The sequence below is a fragment of the Petaurus breviceps genome, unplaced genomic scaffold, assembly GCF_028583685.1.
Source record: "Petaurus breviceps papuanus isolate PSGF00001 unplaced genomic scaffold, PetGlider_PUasm1.0 90702, whole genome shotgun sequence".
NCBI lineage: Eukaryota > Metazoa > Chordata > Mammalia > Diprotodontia > Petauridae > Petaurus > Petaurus breviceps.
Window position 1 is genome coordinate 5,263,751 of NW_027187317.1, and position 26,357 is coordinate 5,290,107.

General features: G+C 36.8%; 1 protein-coding gene and 1 long non-coding RNA gene across 3 annotated transcripts in view; one reads left to right on the plus strand and one right to left on the minus strand.

Annotated features, from left to right (window-relative positions):
* Positions 1 to 26,357, plus strand: part of LOC138144645 (uncharacterized) — a 157,472-nt gene that overhangs the window by 124,489 nt on the left and 6,626 nt on the right. The window lies entirely within an intron of this gene.
* Positions 1 to 26,357, minus strand: part of SPATA17 (spermatogenesis associated 17) — a 282,415-nt gene that overhangs the window by 85,961 nt on the left and 170,097 nt on the right. For both annotated transcript variants that reach the window (XM_069066027.1, XM_069066028.1), the window contains one exon: positions 1,627 to 1,833. In XM_069066027.1, coding sequence (XP_068922128.1) covers positions 1,627 to 1,833 — 207 coding nt within the window. The remainder of the gene's footprint in view (positions 1 to 1,626; positions 1,834 to 26,357) is intronic.

Below are 26,357 nucleotides of genomic sequence, written 5' to 3' on the forward strand. Positions count from 1 at the left end.
TTTTTTTTTTAAGCAATCGGGGTTAAGTAACTTGCTCAAGGTTACACGGCCAGTTATTTCTGGGTGTGGTGCTGAGTATCTGAGCCTGGGATTCGATCTCCAGGTCATCCCGACACTGGAGCCAGTGCTCTTACTTGCTGAGCCACCTGGCCGCCCCAATAAGATATTCTAAATGTGCTTTTGTACAGTAATATGTTGTAATGATGTCCAAGTTATACCATGCTTGGATAGGACATCAGACAAATAAGATGGTTATATTGTACTTAGTCTATAGCCTAGACATTGCTAAGTATTGCAGAAGATTTATGAATTGTTTAATGTTCCAAATATTTCATAAATTCTTTTTATTACTGTATAATGAAAAAAAAGCAAAAACAACTGAGTAAGTATGTGAATTTCACCCAATCACACTATTGAAGACATTAGGTACATAGTCGAACAATTCCTCTAAAGGATGTGTAACATTAACTACCATACCAATGAGTATGGCATGGCATGTGGGTTGTTAAATATTCATTTTAAAATACTGTTCTTGATACATAAGTTGCAATTGGATGAACCCAGTTATTTATTTTCCTTGAAATATGAATTCAATTGTGATAAATTGATAATGAAATACAAACACATGTAGTCAACTTTCCATCACCTATATCAATGGAAAGGAATAGTGGCAGGGATAATTCCAAATAGCAAAGAATACTAAAGCAATTCATATGTGCCTTTAGAATTATTTTTCATAGTGACACTAACATATAAGTATTTCCTATATCTTCACAATTTCTTTAAGAAAATAATGAAGTTATATTGTGAAGATCTAGCAAAGAAGAAATTAGATATTTGAAATCTCTCCAGGTTCTTTTAGTTTCTTTTTCAAATCTTTTCTCTTCTCCATTATGACCTTTTAGAATATCAGGCTGAGCCAGAGGCATAACTCTGTTCTCATACTTTACTTGGTTAGGAATAAGTAATTAAGTATTTTGGATTTTCAAAATATTTATTGTCTTAGCTAAGTCAGTGTTGGAAGAAGTTCTAGTTACAAAACTACCACTATTTTGCAAATTTCCTTTCTTACAAACTTACCAGATAATAGCAGAGCTGAAAGAATGAACAAGGAATCAAAAGTTCAATAATAAAAAACTGGGAATCGCACTATAAACAACAAATGAAATAATCTGATGACCTTTTCATATTTTGGTTGTGGATTATGCCTTGTTTTGGACCAATCCTGATATTATAAAATTTTCACTTTTTCCTTTACTCAGATCCAAACTAAACAATATGTACATGAAGAACGGTTTACAAAATGAAAAGTGAAATTCAGTGTAATTTGACAGAAAACATAAGGTTTTTGAAAATAAATCAAAATAGGAAAAAATACCATTCTAATAAATTGCTAGAACCTGACATAGTACATTTATGCAATTTTTGATAAAACAAAATTCCACTACAACAAAATAACTTGGAAAGTCCTTTGTAAAAGTTACTTATGAAAGGATTTGACATATTTGGTTTAAAATTAAAATTAGATTATTTAAAACTAGCCAATCATCCTAGCATGTTGCAGAGACAATGAATATTTGTGACAATGCAAATGAACAGAATTGTTATGAAAGACTTATAAAGTACCTGGCATTGCTTCCGGTTAATGGGTGGTAAAATTTCTGATCGTGGAAAAGCTCGCTTACTCGTGCAAGCGAGCCAGGAGGAAAGGTCTTCATAATTCGTCTGCTGAATTTGAGGGACTGGAGATGTCATATGATATGCCCTCACTTTCCGTAACTCAAACTCCATTGGATCTGGATCTCTAAATGGTGAGTTGTATATACCTGGAATCTAAGATGGAGAATATGATTTAATATTGTTAAATATTTGATCAAAGGATAACTATAAGAGCCATGTAAAAATATAGAGCTATGTTTTATTTTTTTTTTTTGCATTTTTTTTTTGGGGGGGGGAGGGCAATTGGGGTTAAGTGACTTGCCCAAAGTCACACAGCTAGTTTTTTATGTCAAGTGTCTGAGGTCGGATTTGAACTCAGGTACTCCTAACTCCAGGGCTGGTGCTCTATTCACTGAGCCACCTAGCCACCCCTAGAGCTATGTTTTAAAACTATTTTATCCTATAGTGTTTATCTGCCACTTATGACCTTTGTTATATAAATTGCTACAGTCTAGAATCAGTGATATGCTGGTAACTTTTTAACATCTGACTTTCTGAATGAAAAAAATGTACACAAGACATACTTTTAAGCTTAACTCACATTATTGACCTTTTTCCCATTACTTTTTAAAAATCTAAACAATCAAAACAATAAGTCAAGGTCTTATTTATAGTGTTTGACAATTTCTGAGGTGTAGATGCTAACACAGAAAATTGAACAATAGGCATTCACACACCAATAGGACATGTCTCTAGCACAAGCCTGTCTGGAATTCTCGTACTTTTAACATCTTCCTCCCCTGACAATATAAACTTCATGAGAGTAGAGTGTTTCGTATTTTGTGCTTCTATCTCTGTTCTAGACCATGGTGCTATAGCTACTAAATAAATGCATATTTGTTGATTGTGTTGATATTTGCAAAACAATGGACTGGAAAAGCCTCTAAACTGATCATTAGTCAGTCCCAATGACATATTGAAGCCATCAAGTCATAATAAACAAATCATAAGGTACTATTATTATGTACAACCTATAGGGATGAGCATAGTGCTGAGCACATAATAGTCAAGGAATGCTTGTTAATTAAGTGTTCATTGCATATATTATGCCTGCTATTTAAAAAAAAAATGAAAATAGTAATTAACTCCAACCCTCTGCAGTCTGGTTTCCAACCTCATCAATAAACTGAAATTGCTTTCTCCAAAGTTGCCAATGATTTCTTAATTGCCAAATCCATGGCCTTTTCTTAGTCCTCATTCTTTTTGATCTTTTGACATCATTGATCAACTTCTCTTGGATATTCTCTTTTCTTTAGAATTTCATACTGCTTTCTCCTGGTGTCCTCCAAGCAGGAGTGTGGATTGGAGAGGATTCTGGGAAAATGGCAGAGTAGGTCAGAAAATTCCAAGCTCTCAAGATCTGCCCCCACAAAAGAGTTAAAAGAACACCTTAGGGTGAACACAGTGTGGGTGAAGATAAATGAGAACAGGGGCATAATGGGGTCCCCTTCTGGGACAATGTGAGAATATCGGAAGAAAAATCCCAGGACAAGATTTGGTCTGTGAAGAGTAATCACCTCCAGTCTAGGTTCCCTTTTAAAGGCAAGCAACAAGCCTCTTAATGAAGTGGCAAGCCCTGGGGTTAGTTGGTGTGAGAAGCTGCCTCAGCCCAGCCATCAGAACTTTTACCCCGGGGAATAGTGAGGGGAGTGGGACTTCTGAGCCTGGGAAGATCAAGAAAAGCCAGAACCAGCTGTGCTGCAAAGAGCTTGGGGGGGTGGTAAAAAGGAACCAGCAAACACCCACTCGGTGAGTGCAGAATGCCCCTGGCTGTGGGCACATACAGGAGCCTGGAGGTTTGGTTTTGGTTTCAGGCTAGAGAGGAGAACTGAAGATCTGGGGCAAAAGAGACACCATTTCCCACACCCCATGGCTAGAGATGATTACAAACAATTAAGCTATTAACCGACCCCCACCCCCCAAAAAATTGCACAGGTAAAAGAGAAAGAATCCAACCATAGAAAACTATTAGGGGAATAGAGATGACCAGGGTTCATTTTCAGAGGAGGATACTGAAGTAAAGAAACCCCCAAAGAATAACATCAAATAGTCACCTGCCCAAAAAGAATTCATAGAAGATCATAAAAAAAGACTTTAAAAATCAAATGACAGAGATGGAGGAAAAACTAAAAAAGAAAATAAGAATAATTCAAGCAGAGGTGTGCTGATAAATGTTTAACACCCAACTCTCGGGAAAAAATAAGTGCATACCATGACATGTTTTTTATGTCAAATCTACATTATTTCTTAAGTCAAACAATCAAAGAATAACAAATCAAGTCATGTTTTTTGGTGTTAGCAGATTTCTGATATATAAATGTTCATACTGAAAATTTAACAATATGCTCTGGAAGCCAGTTTGAACTAGCTCCAGGATACCTCTACCCCAAACTTCTGCACTGGCCTTCTTTTCTTATCTCTGTGTATTCTCCTGTATGGTGATCTCATCATTTCCAGTGGGTTCAATTATCTTCTCTATGAAAATGATTCTCAGATCTAACTGATGAGTGACGGAATCCCAATAGGTTCAGCAGGAACCCTGATCTTATCCAAGATCAGGAAACCTGCAAGGGCATCTGGAAAGAATTCAGCTCAGCCTTGCTTGTAGTTAGAGTTGAGAAAGTTTATTTTTACGCCTTTACAGTGGGCAAGAGTCCTTAGGGGACCTACGAGTGAGAGGGGTACATGCTTTTACCTTTAAAGGGTAGGGCTGCCCAGACAGAAGGGAACTCAGTGCATAGATAGTTTAGATAAGATTTGGGCCAGACCGGAGGAGACATGAGGGATTAAGAACAAAGGAGTAACAAGGTGTTGCCTAGACCTAGTGAGGATAGGGGGAAGGGGCAGAGTCCAAGGTAGAGAAAGGAATTTTACAGATAACAATTTTACAATACAAATTGCAGTTACAATTTCACAGACTGGTTTCACAAGTTGGTTTCACAAATTGACTTAGACCCCAAGTACCCATCATAACCAGACCATCTCAAACTGGATTCCCATAGACATCTCAAACTCAACAGATGTACAAAATAGAATACATTATCTTCCTTGCCCAACACATTCTTCTCTTCCCAACTTATTACTGTTGAGAGCTCCACCATCTACCCAGTAATTAAATCTCAGTAGCATCATCAGCTTTTTACTGTCACTAACCTGATATATGCAATCTGCTGCCAAGCACTGCCATTTCTACCTTCACTATGTTTTTTTTTTATTTTGCTTTTTTTTTTTTTTTAAGGACCAAATCTCCTTATGTCAAAATGCAGTAGCTACTCATTGGCCAGTTCTAGTACTTACAAGTCTAGGAATTTTGAACTGCTCCATTTAGGACCTTTCCCTAATCCTGGGGGCTCACTCTACTGATGACAAATTTATTGCAAATGTCCAATCAGCCTAGTCTACTGCAGCTCAGAATTTCCAAAGTCATGCAATCTACTAGCCTCAGCCTCTACAGCAGGAGGAACTACATGAATGTGACAGAATATCTCTTGGAATCCCCTCTTCACTAACACAGTGACCACCCTGGAGAGAGCAATTTAAGTTTATAGATGAGGTTGGAAGTCAGATTGCAGAGAATTAGAGTTAAGTACAACATTCGACTTAAAAAAATATATATAACAGGCCTAATAATATGCAATAGGCAATCAGTCAACAATATTCATTAATTAAGATATGCTCAGCACTATGCTCCTTACCTCATACCTGATCTGTTGTAATAACCTACAAGTTTGTCTACTTATTTCATGGTTATCCCCATTCCACTCTATCCTCTATTCAATTGCCAAAGTAATTTTCCTAATGCTCAGGTCTGAAAAATCTAATTGTCCCGGTGTGATAGTAATGGCAATTAAAGATTCCCCTGTATTGGCTTGGTTTTCAAATTGATTGTGTTAAAACCCAGAGCTTGTTAATCCCACCTGTGGGATGGACTTTTTGATGTGAAAAGAAGTCCTGAACTGGGAGGAGCTGGTGACGTAGATTTGGAGAGATAAGAGAGAGGCGGAAGATCTTTTTGGAAGCAGCACCTCGTGGAGAGAGAGAGACTAAGAGAATTGCTGGTGGCCGCTTTGAATTGCCCTGGACTTTTGAGACCTGCCCCCTGAGCTGCCAAGGACTGAGGAGACATGGCTGTTTTGCTGGTACTTTGTCTGTCTGTTTTGATGTTATTTTGCCAGATTTGTCCACTGGTGAAAGACAGTCCTTTTGTTGAAGAAGTCCTGGAACCTGGCTGTTCACTAAGAAGCCCTGAGACTGTCCTGCAGACAGAGTGAATACTGTCCACTGGTGAAGGACAGTGCTGTTGTTGCAGGGGTCTGGGAGCCTTTCTGTTGGTTCAGAAGCCCTGAAGAAGGATTTTCTTGTTGTATGTTTACAGAAATCCTGGGAGAGGGCTTTGCTAATGTGTTCAGGGGTTCTAGGACTGTTTTACAGACAGAGGATAAATTCATGAAGGGACTGGCAATGTATCTTATGGCCTTGCTAAGCCTTGTCTCCCCAGGAACTAAGATTGCTGAGAACTTGCCTCCTGTCAAGATGAAGAAAAGACCTCCATTTGGGTATTAAGTGCTGTGTTTAAACTTGATGTAACTCTGGGGTAGATTCAATTGTGATCCAGGGGTGGGGAACTTTTGACCTTATTGTGCTCTGTGATTGACAAATGAAGGTACTTTACTTATGTTTGGAAACTAATCTCCATTTGAGAAGAGGGGCTTTGTGGTGGACTTAATTAAGGTATAGCCTAGGGGTGGAGAAGTATTTAGAACAGAGACTTTGTAATTGATTGAATGATTGGAAGGTCCTGGGGTGGGGTAGTACTTGGAGATTATTTAATCACACTTAGTAAATGCTGTATTTTGAATGATGTCATGTTTTGATCTTCTCTGTTCTGGGTTTGTTACTGAATAAAATGGAGAGCACCTATGCTGGTATTCTGAACCTTGGGAAGTTGCCTTTCTTTTGGCATTACATTACACCCGGGTATAGGGAAGTTGGAACCCCTGGGGGTAACAGGTACCTGGAGGAATGGAAGATCATGGACACAAGGAGATTTCTAGGCAAAAGTAGAAAAAACAAAAAGGTCAATAAGAGAGGATATAGGCCAATGACGTTGTGGGGAGGGGCCCTACCATGGGCAGGGTACTACTTTCTGACACCTACAATAATTGTCATTGTTCTGTGTGTGAGGCATAATGGAATAGGAGAATCCATGGGGTAAGTCCTACAAGGCAGCAGTAGAAAGCAGATCTGGAGATGCTAGCAATAGCAACAAGATAAAGGAATTAAAAGGAACAATGATAGGTAATGAGGAGATAAAACTATCTTTTTTACTGATAATATGAAGGCTTACTTTGAAAGACCTAGAAAATCAACAGAGATATTCATTAAAACAATTACTAGTTTCAACAAAGTTTCAGGTCACAAAATAAATCCTCAAAATGCAACATCATATCTACATAATAATAACAAAACACATGAAACAACAATGAAAAAGGAAATCCCATTTCCAATAACTACAAAATTTGTAATATAATAGAGGATCAACCTCCTAAAGCACACAAAAGACTTGTATAAATTCAATTGCAAAGTGCTCCTTATAGAAATAAACAACAACCTAAAAAGCTAGAGGAATATTTAATGCTTGAAGAGATGCAAAGCTAAATATAATAAAAATGACAATGCTATCAAAATTAACATACACTTTTAATGCTATATCAATCATATTGTCAAGGTGATAATTTACAGTTTGATAAAATAATATTGAATTTCATTTGAATAAGCAAAAGATCTAGAATATAAAGGGAAATAATGAAAAGAATTAAGGATGAAGGGGGAATAGCACTTCTAAACCTGTAACTATATAATAATTGTATCATAAATCAGCAGTCATTAAAAAATCTGCTTTATGTGTGTATATATGTGGTGTGTGTATATGTACATGTGTATTTGTATATCATGGCTATCAGACCCTGATCAGAGAAATTTGATTCAGACTACTTCCTTTCATATCCTAGATGCATTAATGTTATCTGTGCAGAATCTTTTCAATTTCAAGTAATCAAAGTTATGTATTTTATCTTTTATAATTGCTTTTATCTCTTGTTTGATTAAGAATACATCTTTTGCTCCTAACTGTGAGAGGTATGTAATTTGTTTCTCTTCAATTTTAATAGTATGATTTTTAATATTAAGGTCATGTGTCCATTTAGAATGCATTATGGAGTATGGTGTAAGGTGTTAAGCCTATTTTTTCTGCCAAATTGCTTTCCAGTTTTCCCAGAAATTTATATCATATAGAAAGTTTTACCCTGGGTAATTTAAACTTTACACTTCATCAAAGATTGTTACTGAATTCCATTGACCTATTTCTGTTCTTTAACCAATAGCAGATAGTTTTGATGACTGCTGCTTTATAATAGATTGAACTTTGGAAAGGCTATTCCCCCTTCCTTCATCCTTAATTCTTTTTCTCGTTTCCTAGGTCTTTATTTTTTCCAAATGAATTGTGCTATAATTTTCTCAAGCTCTAGAACATAGCACATTAATAATTTGGTTGGTATAGCATTAAAAATATAAATTAATTTTAGTGGTATTATCATTTTTATGTCATTTATATGTGTGTGAATAACTATCCTTATAGATAGTTATCCTTATCCTTATAGATAAATGGTCAAAGGATATGAACAAATAGTTCTTAAAAGAACTGCAAAGTATTCAAAAGCACATAAAAATGCTCCAAATCACAAATAATAAGAGAAATGCAAATCAAAGAAACCATGAGGTTTATATAACACCCGGCAAATTGGCAAAAATGATAAAAAAGGTAACAATGTTGGAGGGATTGTGGGAAGATATACAAACTGGTATATTGTTGGTGGAGCTGTGAAATGATTCAACCATTTTGAAAAGCAATTTAGAATTATACAAATAAAGTTACTAAAATGCCCATGCCCTTTGAACCATAGACTCAGTTACTAGGTTTATATTCCAAGGAAGTCATTGATAAGAAAAATGTCCCCATATATACCAAAATATTTATAGCAGCATTTTTTGTGATAACTAAGAATTCAAAACAAAATAGATATCCATCAATTGCGGAATGTCTAAACAAATTGTGGTACCCAGACGTAATGTAATAACATTGTGCTCTAAGTAATAATGTGTATGAGTGGTTGGTCAGTGGAATAGATTAGGCATATAACATGCAAAAGTAAATGTCAACATGTAATGGGAATGTAAATTTTTAAGATCTTCTCTGCCCCTAGGCTTAAGTGCACCTGGAGCCTGTGGTGGGAGGCTTATTTCTCAGGAGATACTTTGTGATTGGGCAGTGGGTCCAAGAGGGTTGTTACATTCTCTGACCCAGGAGAAGGCTATATAAACCCTGATGGGAGGCTTTGCTTTGGGGATCACTTTGAAAAGTGTTGTGTGATTTGACCAGATGAATCCCTGGGCAGCCATTAAGAGCTCCCCGGCTTTGAAAAACCCAGATGTTGATGCTTCCCTCTCTGGTAACTGTGATTAGGTATGGATGTATGTAATGGTCAGACAGTTTGGAGGTCTGTCTGCTTGATCTGTTTCTCTGTCTTTTAACTTGTGTCTGTATATTCTGAAGTTCGGGGTGCTGGCCTTTTTCCCCTGAACTACCATGTTTCCCTGATAATAAGACATTGTCTTATTAAATTTTTTTTGACAGAAAAACACCAGAGGGCTTATTTTCAGGGGAGGGCTTATTTTAATGAACATTGACAGCAATTTTAATAAACAGGTAAATGTGAACAAAAAATGTACCTTTAGTCAATAAGCAAATCACTGGGGAAGAACAGGATGATGTGCTCACTGCTGCAGCTCTGATTGGATGCAGCTCGGAGCGCGGCGTGTGTTTCACATGGGGGGGGGGGACGGTGCATACAGAGGGTACCGTAATGTAGCGTGTAGCGCAGGGGATCACCTTCACTACAGTAGCAATCTCAATAGGGCTTATTTTCTGGGGAGGGCTTATTTTAGAGGAATCTTACACAGTAAGGGGAGGGCTTATTTTTGGGATAGGTCTTATTATCGGGGAAACACGGTAGGTAAATGATATATGTTTGATTGATTAAAGTAAGCTCGTTAACCCATTTTGAGTTGCTTTCCTTCAGCAAAGGAGATCTAAGAATTTGTGTTGGCAGCCACCCTGAGGATGCTGGGGTGCTTGCTGCTATACCACAGTAACCTAGTGTTTAATATACCAAAAGACCTAAGCTATTAGGGCAAGAATTCACTATTTGACAAAAAAACAAAACAAAACAAAATACCACCAACTGCTGGGAAAACTAGAAAGCAGTCTTGGCAAAAAAGAAAAAAATTCAGCATATACCAACATCTCACACAGGAGGCCAAAATAAGTTGGAAAGGGGTACATAAAGGGTGATATAATAAGCAAACTAGAGAAGCTTGAGGAAAAATTATCTGTCAGATTTACGAATAAGGGAAGAATTCATGACCAGTTAAGAGATATAAAGGATCACAAGAAAGAAAATTGATACTTTTAGTTATATTCAATTAAAAAGATTTTGCACAAATGAAGTCAGTTCAGCCAAAAGAAAGAAAACTGAAAACTTGGGGGGAAATTGCACAGCAAGTTTCTTTGCTAAAGGCATCATTTATCAAATATATAGGGAATCTACTAAAATTGTGATAAAAAGAAAATAAAATAAGAATCATTCCCCAATTGATAAATGATCAAAGGATATAAACTGACACTTTTTGGAAGATATCAAAGCTATCAAAAGTCATTAATAATGCTTTTACTCCCTAATAATTATCAAAATGCAAATTAAAACAACTCTGATGTACCACCTCACACCCATCAGATTGGAGAAGATGAAAGAAAAGGAAAATGACAAATGCTGCAGAGCATGTGGGAAAATTGGGACACCAATGCACTATTGGTAGAATTGTGAACTGATCCGTCCATTGTAGATTAAAATTTGGAACTATACCCAGAAGATTATAAAACTATGCATACCATTGAACCCAGCAGCTCCATTAATAGGTCTGTATCTCAAAGAGTTAAAAGAAAAAGGAAAAGGACCCACACGTACAAAAATATTTATAGTATTTTATTTATTATAGTATTAATATTTATAGTATAGTAGCTCTTTTTCTGGTGGCAAGGACTAGAAACTGGTGATGTCCATCAATTCAGAATGCTAAACAAATTGTGGTATATGATTGTGATGGAATACTGTTATGCTTTAAGACTTGATGAAGGGGATTGCTTTCAGAAAAATCCTGGGAGGACTTATATGATCTGATGCAAAGCAAAATGAGTAAAAGTTGAAGAATACTATATACAGTAACAAATATTGTAATGATAATCAGTTGTGAAAGACAACTACTCTGATCAAGAAAAAGATCAAGACAATTCCAAAGAACTCACAAAAAAAGCTATTCACCTACAGAGTGAAAACTGATGCACTATAAGTGCAGAAAGAAGTATTTTTACACTTTTTTTTCCTTGCTTTTTCTAACCCACAACATGGCTAATGTGGAAATATCTTGTATATGACTTCATATGTATAATGGGAATCATATCTCTTGCCTTCTCAATAGGTGAAGGAGATACTACAGGGATGTGGTAAGATTTGGAACTGAAAGTACTTTTAAAAAATGATATATGTAATGAATGCAGAGAAGCATGGAAAGATATCTATGAACTGATACAGAATTAAGTAGAGCCAAGAAAACAATATTACACAGTAAATGCAAAATTGCAGTTGGAAAGAAAAATGACATACCAAAAAAAAATGTCCAAAGTAAATGCAACAAAATTATAAAGATCAAGTGGGACTTGAATTGAAGGAATATGGCAAAGACATCCCCAACCTACCTCCTCATGGAGGTAGGAGGTCCACAGATTTTATATGGTACACATGTTTTTGAACTTCTTTAGTATACTGACCGGATTTTTTTCTCTCCCTCTAAAATGATTCTATTTGTCATACGGGATGGCTCTCAGGGAGTTTCAGGGAAAGAAATACATCAGATACTATGGTAATATAAGAAACAGAATATCATTAAAATTTTGTTAAAAAAAATTTAAAAATCCTTCACAACTTGGCCCCTTTCTACATTTCCAGGTTTCTTATACTTTACTCTCCTCCACTGCCATCTAGTGACACTGCCCTTTTTGCTCTCCCTGGCACACAGCACTACATCTCCAGACTCCATACCTCTCTCCCTCATGCCTGAAGTGAAGAAAAGTCTCTCCCTCATGCCTGAAGTGTCTCCTTTTCACCCCTGCCCATTGGCTTTCCTTACTTCCTTCAAGACTTGGTTCAACCCAACTCCTGCTGTAGTCTTTTCCTAATCATGACCACCACCATTAGCCCACCAAGTTTCAATGTTTTTCCTCTAAGCTTTTCTTCTATTTATACTGTACATATCTTCTATGTACTCCCCCCCCCCCTTTCACCTCCATCAGACTATGAATATTTTGAAGACAGGGAGAATTTTTGTTTGTTTTTATCCCAATGTTTAGTAGAGTGGAACATTACATATGTTTTAAAAATGCTTGTTTTGAGTATATATACAATATAGCATATTTAATGGTAATTTTATTGATGTATATTTGTCATAAAATGGCATGAGTGTAAGTGCTTATGTTCAATTTCTTAAGATAGGTCTTAACTAATCTTAACAGATGCCTGGACTATAAAATTCAATAGAGGCACATATGTAATAGAAGTTCCTAGCTACACCTTTTAGTACCTGAGTGACCTTAGCAAAGCCACTTATAGTTTCCACTCTTTAAAATGGATGAGCTAGATTAAAGGACTAATACCTAAGACAAGAGTGGGGAAGCTGCAGCTTTGAGGCCCTTTGTGGCCTTCTAAATTGCTGCAGTCTTTTATTCTCTGTATTACAATCTAGACCAATATTAAAAGTTTTCTATTTATCATGTTTCGAAAAATACTTGTAGAATTTCTGTTTGATGCCACCAGTGTGCCGATGAACACTTAGTTGTTTTTTGCCATGTTAAACTCAGGGGACCCAAAGTGCTAAAGATTCCCTAATTAAAATGTACACTTGTTTTTTAAAGTCCTGTTAAAACCCTTAAATTGGAGGCTTCAAAACTGTCATGGGGTTAACCTTTCATGGAAACTTAGAGAAACAAAAACCTTCAGAGATTTCCATTTGTTCAACAGTTCAACAGTTTAAGCTGAATTCTAAATTAGGTTTCTACTTCCAAAAAGGAACATAAATATTTTCTGTAAAATATTTAAGATTTGTTTTGAAATAATGATTCTTCTCAGAGCACTTCATTAAATAGCCTTTTAAAAAATCTCTTTTTGTAACAATTACAACTGGTTTGCACACACTTTGTGACCTCCTAGGGACATATAGGACATTAGGAAAATCCAATCACCTCCAACTTCTACTTGTTTTTTTTTCATATCAATGGATTAAGTGTCCTAAATAAGTAATGAAATTTACATCTTTAAAATTTCTTAAGCTGGGCTTTTTTTGAGTTTTTAAATTTAATTTTGTAAAAGCACACTGTCTAGAAGACTATTATTAAAGAACAGGATCTAATCAATTTATATTTTAAAACTTCTTCACAAGCATTTACTTTAAAGTATTTTTAATTTTTTAAAAAATGTCATTAAGAATAATCTAACTCAAAACTAATAGTAAAACTAAAGGACAAATCCATCTTCATTAATGATAGCCTCACTTATCTTTAAAAAAGAAGTCTACATGTTTTGATAATGAGTAGTAATTAGTGATTTATTAGTCACAATTAGTGATTTTCTCATTAGTAATTCTGATGAACAATCTTAGATTTGGAGAAGAGATGAGGAAATGTGCTTTCCTTCATTCACTGGAGAAACAGAGAACTATGGGTGCAGAATGTTGCTCATACTGTCACATACAGTTGATGTGTCAATTGTTTCTCGCTAATCTTTTTTTTCCTTAGTACAATGGAAAGCTTCTCAGAAAACAGAAAGAGTTGAGGAGGGTGGGAATACAGAAATATCCATGATGTAAATACAAAATTCTTCAACAAAATTTATTTCTAAAAAAATTATACAAATTAAAAGATGTTATGTACAATATTATAATTAGATACCTTAATCTATTTTCATATTTATATGTACACATAAATGACTGCTATGCAGTAAATGCAAACAGACCTGTAAATTCCATGCCTTCTTCTCAAGGTCTTTTAGTCTATATGGAGAATTCACGTGATCTCCACTTCTAATCTCTATTAGAGGCTTTTTTGTGTGTGAAACCAAAATCAAGAATATGTGTTTTTTATTTAATTTTAAATGTATCAAAATTTTCCAGAGCTTTTGTAATAATTAATTTCACCAATTACTAACTTAGGACAAAGAAAACTTTCCAGTCATCAAACCCTTTAGGTATAGTTCCCATTGTTTTCTTTTTGTAATCATAGACACTTTATTCATTTTACTATAACGTTTATAGAAATTATAAAGTGGAAAATAATTTCAAAGTAATAATGCCTCAGTTGCCACATTTCAGAATATGTTCCATATTTTATAAATAGTGGTCTCTTGTTATTTTTAAATATTACTGTGGATCACACAAGTCATAGTTAACGCTTTGGAACTATGACAGATTTTTCCGTTTTCACATTTTTCACAACTTGGAAGGGCTACTGCCATGCTAGCTTTCTGGGGACTTCATTTTTAGCAATAATTTTCTAGAGTGACCAACACTATGGGGAAATCTGTGCTAACTGTTAAAAAAAAAACCTACAACTGAGTTATTTGCAGTACTGTCATGCTAACTTCCAACTCAATAAGACCAAAGAAATCTCAGGAGAGGGCCCTGCTAATAGCTTCTTACTGACCTTCTTGCAACAGGCCCTATTGCTGACTGGTGGCTCACTGGTGAATATGGCAAATGAGGTGTGAAAGTACTGATTTTTTAAAAGGCTATGATTCTAACTCATCCAAAGGAGGAGAAAAAAGGAAATTAATTTTACTATATACATATATGTATATATGTGTGTATACACACATGTGTATATATGGGCATATATATATTTTTGTTCTTTATCATCCCTCATCAAAACCTCCACCAAGGGAACTCATGCATGTCCTGGAATATTGATTATGCAAAATTGAGTAATTGCCAAATATATCATTTGTTGCCCAATCATCCCTAAGATTATATTAATATTTTGCATCATTTTATACTTTAGTTAAGCTATGCTTTGTTTTTTCTCCTATAATTAAATGCAGTACATAAAAGAAAACGTGATTGATATGGAAAGAAATTAAGTAACTTGATATCATTCAAGACATTTTGTGTTGCTCTATTTATCATTTTATGCTTTTTTCCTACTTATACATTTTGTGTTGCTAATGGAGATAGCCACAGTGTTACTTTTCTTTCCTCTCCATAACTGAAGTTCACTTAAAAAAAAAATTCTATGACATTCACACAATATCAAACTGTAAATTACACTCCTGTGATTTCCAAGCATGGTCAATGGTGTCTCATCATTTCATGATATCATCTTGATTCTAGGATATACTATGTGGGAATTATATTTCAAAATACAAAGACTGTTGCATGAGATAGGAGACTGAGTGATTAAGAGAAGGTTTGAAATGAAAATTCGATTTCTTCCATCATTTTAGTTTGCCAGGAACTGGGTGACTTTCTCCTAGTTCAGAAGTAATTAACTATGTTAAAAAAAAAAAAAACACTACTATAGCTGTTGTTGTTTGTCCCTCCTTCTAAAAGAGGACCACATCCTCACAAAGGTGATGCCATGACTGGCAAGTGAATTGGATTTAAGTGAGGCAGGGCTGTGCAAAGTCACCAGCCTCACTTTCTCCTCCAGTCTTGTGGGTTCAGTGACAAGATACAGATCAGGATGACTGGAGATGACTGGAATGCAGTGGAACACCCTCAGGGTTTCTGGCTAAAACTGAAACAATTGCTATTTACATTCACTCAGAGCAATCTAGGCCCAAACAATGACCAGTAATTTAGCCAATCAATGAAAGCCAGAGTGATTTGGGTTTAAGGCATGGTCCTTAAGAAAGAAATCCACCCCATAAACCCCAATATCTTACAAGCTTTCATTAATCAAAATTTACATTCTTTTGGCCACTATTATTGTCTTTTCATAAATGAGGAAACTAAGGCTCATAGGACTTAAGCAACTTGTCCAGGGTCACAAATCTATAACTGTCTTGGGCAAAATTTGAACTCATGTTTTCCTAAACTCCAACTTCATGAGAAAAACAAAGAGAGGGAGAATATAAGGTGAAAAAGAAAAGGAAATGATGAGTAGAGGAGGGAGAAGAAAGTAGGAGAGGTGAACAAAGGAAGAGAAGGAGAAGAAGGACTGGGAAATAGAGAAGAAAAAACATAAGGATAAAGGGAGGCAAACACAGGTTGTCCTTTTCTGAGGCAGAGAAGGTAACAAAATATATAGTATGATTTAACACATTTGAAAGACCCTCCATGTCTGAAAATATTTCTACTACTGGTCTGCCAAGGTTCCTGTAATTACTACCATTAACATGACCAGTGCCCAAAAAACAAACAAACAAACATACAAACCAAATGTTACCTGGGCAGGGTTAATAACTTAGCTTTTGTGTTTATCAGAATTTAGCCCCCAAAAGTAGGGATTTGGAGGAATTAGACAACAGACAAATCTACTCTTATGGGGGCTAGGAATTAAAAAAGAGTTCCTTAGGGAAGCAGAAGTTGAGGGCAAAGGAATGAGATTTGAGACTGGAAGTCTTCCTACACAATGCATGCTGAGGAAGTATAAATAAAACAAGTGGCAGTCACACAAAGACATAATTCCAAATTCCAAAAGGAGATAAAAAAGCAGGGCAAAGAACATAGAGCCAACCATGGACAGAAGTGCCAATGGGACATGAAGCAATAGAATTGTTAGAACTCTGTGGGATTAATTAGGGAAAGTCTCTCTGAAGCTAAGTTAAAACTAAAAGTTTCTAAAAGGAAACTTTGTTTTAAAATATTTGAATCTAAATTCAAGGGAAACTCATTAAAGAATAAAGAAAAAAAGAAGAAATCTGAGAATAGAAGTAAAAGATCTTTAATAATTAAAAAAGTAAAAGGCATAATGGAGAACTGTGAATGAAATATTTTCTAAAGAAGGGACTGCTGAATCAACACTGACCAGTGCACTTCATCATAATTACCAGGACATAGTAGTGCCAGGGGATTTATGAAAATCCCACTCAGCAAATAATTGCCCTGCTGTTTGGAGATAGTCAGAGTGTTAACACACTGTCACAGTCCAGCGTTTAGTAAGATATTCAACATTCAATTACTCTTGCTGAAAACTAAAAGGAAACACAATCATTTCTCAGCTGTAGCAGTTTTGCTTCCACATGAATTCTAGAGAATAGTCTTATTAACCCTCATGCATTGTTTCTCTGGAAGGAACAAGAACATCTTAGTAATATTAAGGATTTGCAAAGAAAACATTTGCAATAGATTTTTGTCTATACAAAACAAGTGTTTTCCAATTATGCAGATCTCAAATGTTTTTCCCCCTTTTTTTCATTTTTCCATGTAAGTAAGCAAAGTAATTAAATAAATATTTTGGGACAAATACTGGGCAAATTTAATTCATCAACAAGTGTTTATTAAGCATTTACTATGTGCTAGGCACTGAGGATACAAATATAGCAAATGATATTTTCAGAGAGATTTAAGATACCCCTATATGTAGATGCCAAAGGCTCTGAAAGTGCTTCTGAAGGACTTCTCATAGAACATTTCAAGGACCCCAAAATTGGAGATTACCAACCTTGAGATACATATAAATCTAATCCTCAGTCATGGAGATGACTTTAGGTGATGGATTTTCATATAACAGGGAGCTTTATTTTTGATACAATTTTTAGGTTTGTTTTTTTTCATCTCAGGCTCATCTGTACTTCACTTCCTTCCATTCTACAAGCCCACAGATGCCCACCTGCTCAGATACCCATTTTCCACTGTAACTGGCAGCAAGATCTTCCAAAGAAAGAGATGCAAGTTTATAATTTATTTCCTATCATCCTAGCTCTGAAATTAGCATGCATACTTTCTTTAGGGCTTCTTATGGTTTAAACTCTTGCTAATTACAGAGGAATTATAAAGGTTACCATAGAGGAGTTAAAAAGCAACAAACAAAAGGAAAAAGCAATAAATTCCAATCCTATGAGCTTTTATTATCCACTTACCGTGTGCAAGGCATTGTGCTACATACATACTGGAGGACACAGAGATAAAGAAAAAAATTACAGTCCCTCCCCTCATAAAGCATACATTTTACTGCAAGGTTAAAACATGTACATAGATAATTAAAAATAAAATGTATACAAAGAAATGGAGTAAGGCATAGGAAAGAGCAGGGGTCAGGGAGGATCTTATGTAGAGAGTAGGGCTTAAACTGAACATTGAAGAGAGAGGGGAATATGAAGAGTCAGAGGGGGGTGAGGAGGAAAAGACAAAGTTTATTAAAATATCAAAAGAGTCACTCTGGGCCCAGTTCTTGCTGGGTTGGATCCTAAGCCAATGGTTGAGTCAGTTTGAACTAGAGAGTATTTTAGGGTTCTCAGCACCACTCAGAATTCGATCACAGACTCATGCATCACAGACAGAGGAAAGCCATCTACCATCTGGACCCAAATAAAGCCTCCACTGGTTTTTGACCACCCTTCACTGATTTCATAGATGTGTCCTTCCCCATTTTCCTGGAGACTTATTTGTATGTATTCACTCAATGATTTTTTTAAAAAAAGAGGATCAATGACATATGATGGGGTAATGTCTTGTGTGTTCATTGAATTTAAGTGAGGCAGAGTTGTGCAAAGTTGTCAGCCTCAATCTCTCTACTAGAGTCATCAAAATCTAGTGGCAAAAGTTAAGACAACTGGCCATGGCCTGGGACACAGTATATGATCTTGACATCATTTTTTATGTCTTACTAAACTCTAAGCACACTATCACCTTCACGGCTATTGGAACAAATTTTTCTCATCCACCCACTCTGCCTGGTGAAGTTTTCACATGCTTGGGATAGACATGCCACTAATTCATGACTTTGAAGCTTCTGGTTACCCTAAATCTGTTTTTTTAGCCCATCTCCTAATATAGTTTTACTTGGGTGTGACCACTGCCCACCCTACACTTCTTTTTTTTTTTTTTTTTGCCTTTTGGAGGGCATTTGGGGTTAAGTAACTTGCCCAAGATTACACGGCTAGTTGTTGTTGTTGTTGTTGTTGTTGTTGTTGTTGTTGTTGTGTGTGTGTGTGTGTGTGTGTTAATTGTCTGAGGATGGAATCAAACTTGGGTCCTCCTGACTCTGGGGCTGGTGCTTTACTCACTGTGCCACCTAGCTGCCCCCTACGCTACAGCTTCTTATAGCCATAGATGAGAGTTGGGTGACATGTGGACACTAGAGATGGATGAACATCCCTGAAAAAGGGTTTGGCAAACTCCTGTAAGAGGTACTGCTCCTCTCTGAATACTCCATACACCCCAAAGGTTATGAGGCAATCTCATCTTGAGTACATCAACCAGAAAGAATTGATCTATCCCCAAAGATTCCTCTCTTAGGCTTCCTAGCTTTATCATTCTTATAGCTGTTCCTTTACATCCCAGGCATCTTAATGGCTTTGTTTTGTTTTGTTTTTTCTTTTGGAGGGGGGAAGGTAAGGCAATTGGGGTTAAGTGACTTGCTCAAGGTCACACAGCTAGTTAAGTGTCAAGTGTCTGAGGTTGAATTTGAACTCAGGTCCTCCTGACTCCAGGGTTGGTGCTCTATTCATGGGCTACCCCCATCTTAATGATTTTGAATAGGAAGCAACCAACACCATGAGACTCATTCATTCCTAATCTGTAATGAGTACTGATACCTTGACCCTACCTTGAGGTGGTAATAGGGCAACATTATACAAAGGGAGCAAAAGAAATTGTTGGTCCAAGCACAAAATAAAGGTCAGTAAAATTAGATAATGAATAGGTCAAAGAAAGGGAATGAACCTAAGCAAAGGGCTGTTAGAATTTGCCATTGCTATTTCTTCTCAATTTTCTGATGTAGGAGCTGATTATTTCTGGCTGGCAGTAAATGCCAATAAATTCTATCTATCTATCCTATTTTTTTTTGTCTTAAGCAAATTCATTGAGTTCTTATAGTTGGTTCCACTCACATTGAAGCTCAATTCCTCCATCTCTTTCTAGAAGTAACATTTGGCCTAGTCCTCCTAAGGCGACTTCATGGAACCTGTCTCATGCTGCTTCCTCCAAGAGTCAGCACAGGATTTCTTTCTCTTTCTTTTCTTTTTTCTTTCCCTTTCTTTTTCCTTCTCTTTCTTTCCCTTTTCTTCTTTCTCTTTCTCATCTGAGAGATTTTTAAAATTCAGCTCATCTGCATATCTTATATGACTGATATACCTTGAGTTCAATAAATAATCACAACTTCTCAGACTCCACGTACCACCACATTCCACTTAACATCTGCCCCATAACTGTACAAGAATTAATTCCATCCTAAGAGTTTTCAAGGTTGTCCTTGGACTATATGTGTGTATATACAATACACACACACACACACACACACACACATACACATATATGTATCTTTTTAAAGGTATCCCTTTGCTAAAATTTCCTTTACTTTTTGTGAAAATTGTCTGAATACCACCTTATCAGGTTTTCCCTCGCTCCTCAGCTGGAAAAACTTTAAACTACAACATATAATAACTCTTCTATGTTTAACTTCTAGCAAGTCCTATACAAGAGAAACAATATATTCTGTTTAATTTCAAGTTTCCCTCATCACTTCTTAGTAAAATGATGGAACCCAAATATATGGCCAGTCAACCTTTTCTTTCTAGGACTATATCAAGAAATAATTAATGGGTATTTATTAAGCAGAAGCGAGCAAAGAGTACATTCCAGGCATGGGGGATAGGCAGTTGAAAGGCAAGAATGTCAAGATAATTATAACATAGAGTTTAAGAAAGGGAGTAATATGTAATGATGCTGGAAAAGTAGGTAAGGGCCAGATCGTGAAAGACTTTAAAAACCAAGCAGGGGAGTTGATACTAAATCCTAAAAGCAATAGGAAATTATTAGAGTTTATCTAGTAGGACAGTCACATGTACTTTAGGAAACCCATTTGAACAGCACTTTGGAGGAAGGATTAGAGTAGGGAGAGATTTGAAGTAAGGATCTATTGCAATAGAATAAATGAGAGCTTGGGGAGGCCAGGTAGCGCAGTGAGTAAGAGCACTGGCCCCAGAGTCAGGATAACCTAGGATCGAATCTGGGCTCAGATACTTAGCACCACACCCAGAAATAACTGGCTGTGTAACCTTGAGCAAGTTACTCAATCCCAATTGCTTAAAAAAAAAAAAAGAAGAAATGAGGGCTTGACCTAAGGTCATGGCTTGTGAGTAGTGAGAAGGTAACAGATGAGAGAATTGTTGAGGAGGTAGTCAGAAGTGAGAAGATGTGATAAGTGACTAGATATATGATAAAGGAGAGTGAGGAGTCAATAGTTGGGAGTTTGGGAACCCAAGTGACTCATGGGATGGTAATAATCTTGAGATAGGGAAATTCAGAAGATAGAATTGTTAGACCTTCTACTTTCTTTACTCAGTCAGAAGCACTATTAAAATTTGTCAGGTGGATAAAGACATATTGTAAAGCCAAAGAAGTTTTGGCTAAGAAAATTCTGCAATATCCTTTAATAACCAATTCAAATTTTTTTTAAATAAAAGCTGTCACATAGTGCTTCAAGAATCATAAGGTACTTTGCAAACCACTCATTTTCATCCTCACAATAAGTAGGTAACCATTATTAACATCCCTATCTTACCAAGAAGGAAACTGAGGTTCAGAGAGGCTAAGTAACTTGTCCAAAGACACACAATGAAAAAAAAAAACAAAAGCAATTAACAATAGCAGTAAAGTTTTAGGATATTAAATATTTTGATGTTGTTGATCAGTTGTTTCAGTAATGTCTGACTCTTTATGACCTCCTTTCTTTTTTTTTAAATTAAATGCTTTATTAACTGCTGATTTACATCATTCGTTTCCGCCAGATTTTGAGTTACAAATTTTCTCCCCGTTTTTCCCCCACCCATCCCCCCAAAACAGCAGTCCCACAGGATATCCCCACCTCCAATCTGCTCTCTCCCATATTTTCTCCCATACCCATTTCAACTTTTCCAGTGGATCTCTATGCCTCAGTGCCTGTATATCTTTTTTCTTAATTATATGTAAGATGGTATTAATAATAGTATACACACACACACACACACACACATATATATATATATATATTTGAATATTTGATTTAAACTTTCAATTCCAGATTCATTCCCTTCCCCCCCCTGCCATCCACCCCCACTGGGGGGACAAGCAGTTCAGTATAGGTTGTACATGTGTGGTTAATGCAAAACAATAACATAGTAGATGTATTGTAAAAGACTGACTATATTTCCCTCCCTCCTATCCCACCTCACACTTGTTCTATTCTCTACTTTGATCCTGTCCCTTTTCAAAAGTGGGTGCTTCCAACTTCCCTCCCCCCCAGCCTGCCCTCCCTTCCATCATCCCCCCTCACATCCCCTTACCCCCCTATTCTCCTGGAGGGTGAGATCCCCTATTTAGTGTGTATTTCCCTCCCTTCTCAAGCCAGATTCAATAGGAATAAGGTTGACCTATTCCCTTTTGCCTTCCTATTCTTCCCCTCCATTGTAACCATTTTCCCTTGCCTCTTCTGTATGAGATAGTTTGCCCCACTCTGTCTCTCCCCATCTCCTCTCATTATATTCCTCTCACCTCTTAATTTCACCTTTTAAGTATCATCCCTTCCTGTTAAATTGGTCCTGTGCCCTCTATCTATGTATACCTGTAAACGTATATACACACATTCACATATGTATTCATATGCCCGCATACCCTCATATAAAGACATATATATATATATATATATATATATATATATATATATATATATATTTCTAATCCCTTCAACTACTGAGAAAAGTTTCATAGGTTACAATTATTGTTTTTCCATGTAGGAATGTTAATAGTTCAACTTTGGCCAGGTGGCTCAGCGAGCAAGAGCACCGGCTCCAGTGCCGGGACGACCCGGATCAAATCTGGGCCCAGACACTCAGCACCACACCCAGAAACAACAACTGGCCATGCAACCCCGAACAAGCCACTCAACCCCGATTGCTTCAAAAAAAAAATAGTTCAACTTTGATAAGTTTCTTATGATTTCTTTTCCCTGTTTACCTTCTCATGCTACTCTTGCTTCTTGTATCTGAATGTCAAATTTTCTATTCAACTCTGGTTTTTTCAGCAAGAATGCTTGAAAGTCCTGTATTCCACTGAATGACCATATTTTCCCCTGAAACATGATACTCAGTTTTGCTGGGTAGGTGACTCTTGGTTTTAATCCCAGCTCCCTTGACCTCCGGAATATCATATTCCAGGCCCTTCGATCCCTCAGTGTAGAAGCTGCCAGATCCTGGGTTATCCTGATTGTGTTTCCACAATATTCAAATTGTTTCTTCCTGGCTGCTTGTAATATTCTCTCCTTAATCTGGGAATTCCGGAACCTGGCTATAATATTCCTAGGAGTTTTCTTTTTGGGATCTTTTTCAGGAGGTGATCGGTGGATTCTTTCAACCTCTATTTTGCCCTGTGGTTCTAAAACATCAGGGCAGTTTTCTTTGAGAACTTCCTGGAGGATGCTTTCCAGGCTCTTACTTTGGTCATGGCTCTCAGGCAGTCCAATAATTTTTAAATTATCTCTCCTGGATCTATTTTCCAGGTCAGTGGTTTTTCCCATGAGATATTTCACATTGCCTTCTATTCTTTCATTTGTTTGGATCTGTTTAACAGCATCTTGATTTCTCATAAAGTCATTAGCTTCCATTTGCTCCAATCTAATTCTGAAGCAATGATTCTCCTCAGTGAGCTTTTGAGATTCTTTTTCCATCTGGCAGATTCGACTTTTTAAGGCATTCTTCTCCTCATTGCCTTTTTGAGCCTCCTTTGCCATTTGAGTCAGTCTGTTTTTTAAGGTATTATTTTCTTCAGTCAGGCTGTTGACTCTCACTTCATAATTTTCTTGCATTGTTCTCATTTCTCTTCCCAATTTTTCCTCCACTTCTCTTATCTGCTTCTTAAGATCCTCTATGGTCTGTAACCAGCTCGTATTTTCCTTTGAAGCTTTTGGTGCAGGAGTTCTGACTTCACTGTTTTCCTCCTGTTCCATGCCTTGCTCCTTCTTATCCCCAAAATAGGAGTGTAATGTTGGAATCTTCTGTCTGCTTTGTTTCCTTTGCCTGCTCATTTTGCCACTCAATGATTTGACTTTTGGGCTTTTTGCCACAGTAGGACTCTGCCACCAGACAGGGGAGTTTTCGTCCCAAACGCTGGGGTTTTCTCAGCTGCCAGAGGTATTAGATGGGTGCCCTCTCTGAGGTCTCCACACGCTCTGGCAAGCTGAACACACACCCCAGGACCTCCACCCTAGACTGCAATCCAGATCCAAGCAGGTTAAAGCAAGAGCGATTACCCCTCAGACTGGTGCTTGGTCCCCCTATACTCTGCAGGCCAGGAGCTGATGCCACCACGTGGCGCTGGCAGGCTGTGCTGGCGTCTCAGCGGTTTCTCGCTCTGGGGGTAAAAGCCACGCACTCCCACTTACTGGGTCCCAAAGTCCAGACTGCCCTGGCCTCTCACCTTGTCCTTCGCATCTCTGTATTGATAAATCTGGAAACGGCCACAGCTGCTGCTGATCTGGAGTCCCTCTGGCTGGTGGCTGGTCAGGCCCGCCCTGGGGCTAAAGCCTCGGCGTGGGTCTGGGCTCGGCTTCCAGAGTGCTGCGCTGGCCGATTCCTGCTGGCCTGCCGGGCTGTCCTCAGCGGGAGGTTAGCTTCTCTGTGTCATTTTGTGGGTTCTGCAGCTCCAAAGTTTGTTTAGAGTACCATTTTTACATGGATTGGGGAGGGTGGAAGCCGGAGCTGTGGGAAGGTCGTGCTTCTACTCCGCCATCTTGGCTCCACCCCCTGGTATAGCCATCTATGACCTCCTTTCTTAACAAAGATACTCGAGTGGTTTGCCATTTTCTTCTCTAGCACATTTTGCAGATGAGGGAACTGAGGCCACAAAGATTAAGCCCAAGGTTACATGATTAGTGAGTATATGAGGTCAGATTTGAACTCAGGAAATTGAGTCTTCCTGACTCCAAGACCAAGGCTCCATCTACTTTGCTACCTAGCTACCCAGAATAAATATTTATTGAATTGGATTATCTTCTTTTGTACTCTCATCTTCCCATATTTCTTATATACATACATATACTTTAATGCATTCACTTAAAATGTTGAAAAATGCATGCTGAAAAGAGGTTCTTTGTTAGAAGAAAAATGCAAAACTGTAATGTGACTTTATTCTAATTTTTATAGGAGGTATGTATAGTTGTTGGATATGTATTTTATTTATGAGTAAAGCAATAAATTAATGATGAGTACTTTATTTCCATATGAGCATAATTAACATTACACTAATAATATATATCCAGGGGAAAATAATATATGCCAAGTACTTCACAAACTTTGCTATTATATAGTATGTCTATTTCTGTTATTAAGTAGCTTTAGGAAAATGAAAATCTTAGTGTTGCTTTATTTTTAAATGGTGGTGTTTTCCATATTTATTTCCACTTACAGAATGGTATATTTAATATTAAAATACTCATATTGCCATTTCATAGATCAAAATTATAGTATTTTGTTTCTAGATGTGAATGTCTACATAAATTATTAGACAGTATAAGACAATCTATGTGGGTTTGGTGACATTTTTTGCTGTTAGACAATAGGTTTACTTAAAAAAAATATATATATATATATATATCCCATTTCAGGTCCTATTTGAGGTAAGTCAGGTAGTAGCAATTAAGGCCCTAGCTATTAATGATGCCCATAAGAATATAAAGTTATGCCAGGACAAGACCTAGGCAAAATAAAGTTTTTCTTTTGTACCTTCTTTCTTTGCTCTCTTTAAAGGTTCCTTAACCTCTTATGGCACTTCTTCCTTCCCAGGATAATGGGGACCCCCTTACCTCTGTAAGCCTTTTCACATTGGTGTCTCTTCCTGAGGGCACATCATGTATTTTGGATCTATGTTTCTGTTGTTCCACTATCAAAACCTGCTTTAAAGTAGTTTGGAAAGAATCTGACAAAAATGAAGCTTAATAGCAGATAATGCTTAATGTTTTATACCTAAATATTTTCCTTTAATTCTCTTGAACCTAAAGGAATATACATTTAAAAATTTAATCTTAGGCATTAGTGACAAGTAATTGGGGAAGATACTCTGGAGTTGAGTACCTTCTCAGCACCCATATCACATCACGGAGGCAGATTCTTATTCTGTCTTTCTATAATAACATTGTCATGGTAGTGGTTGCTGGTACTATTACTAGTTCAAGTAGTAGCCTATATTCAAATAAATGTATGAATATACATATATTCATAATAAAACAATTATTATTAATTTTTAATGCATGCTACAAAATTTGCATTTAAAAATTAGAAATTCAA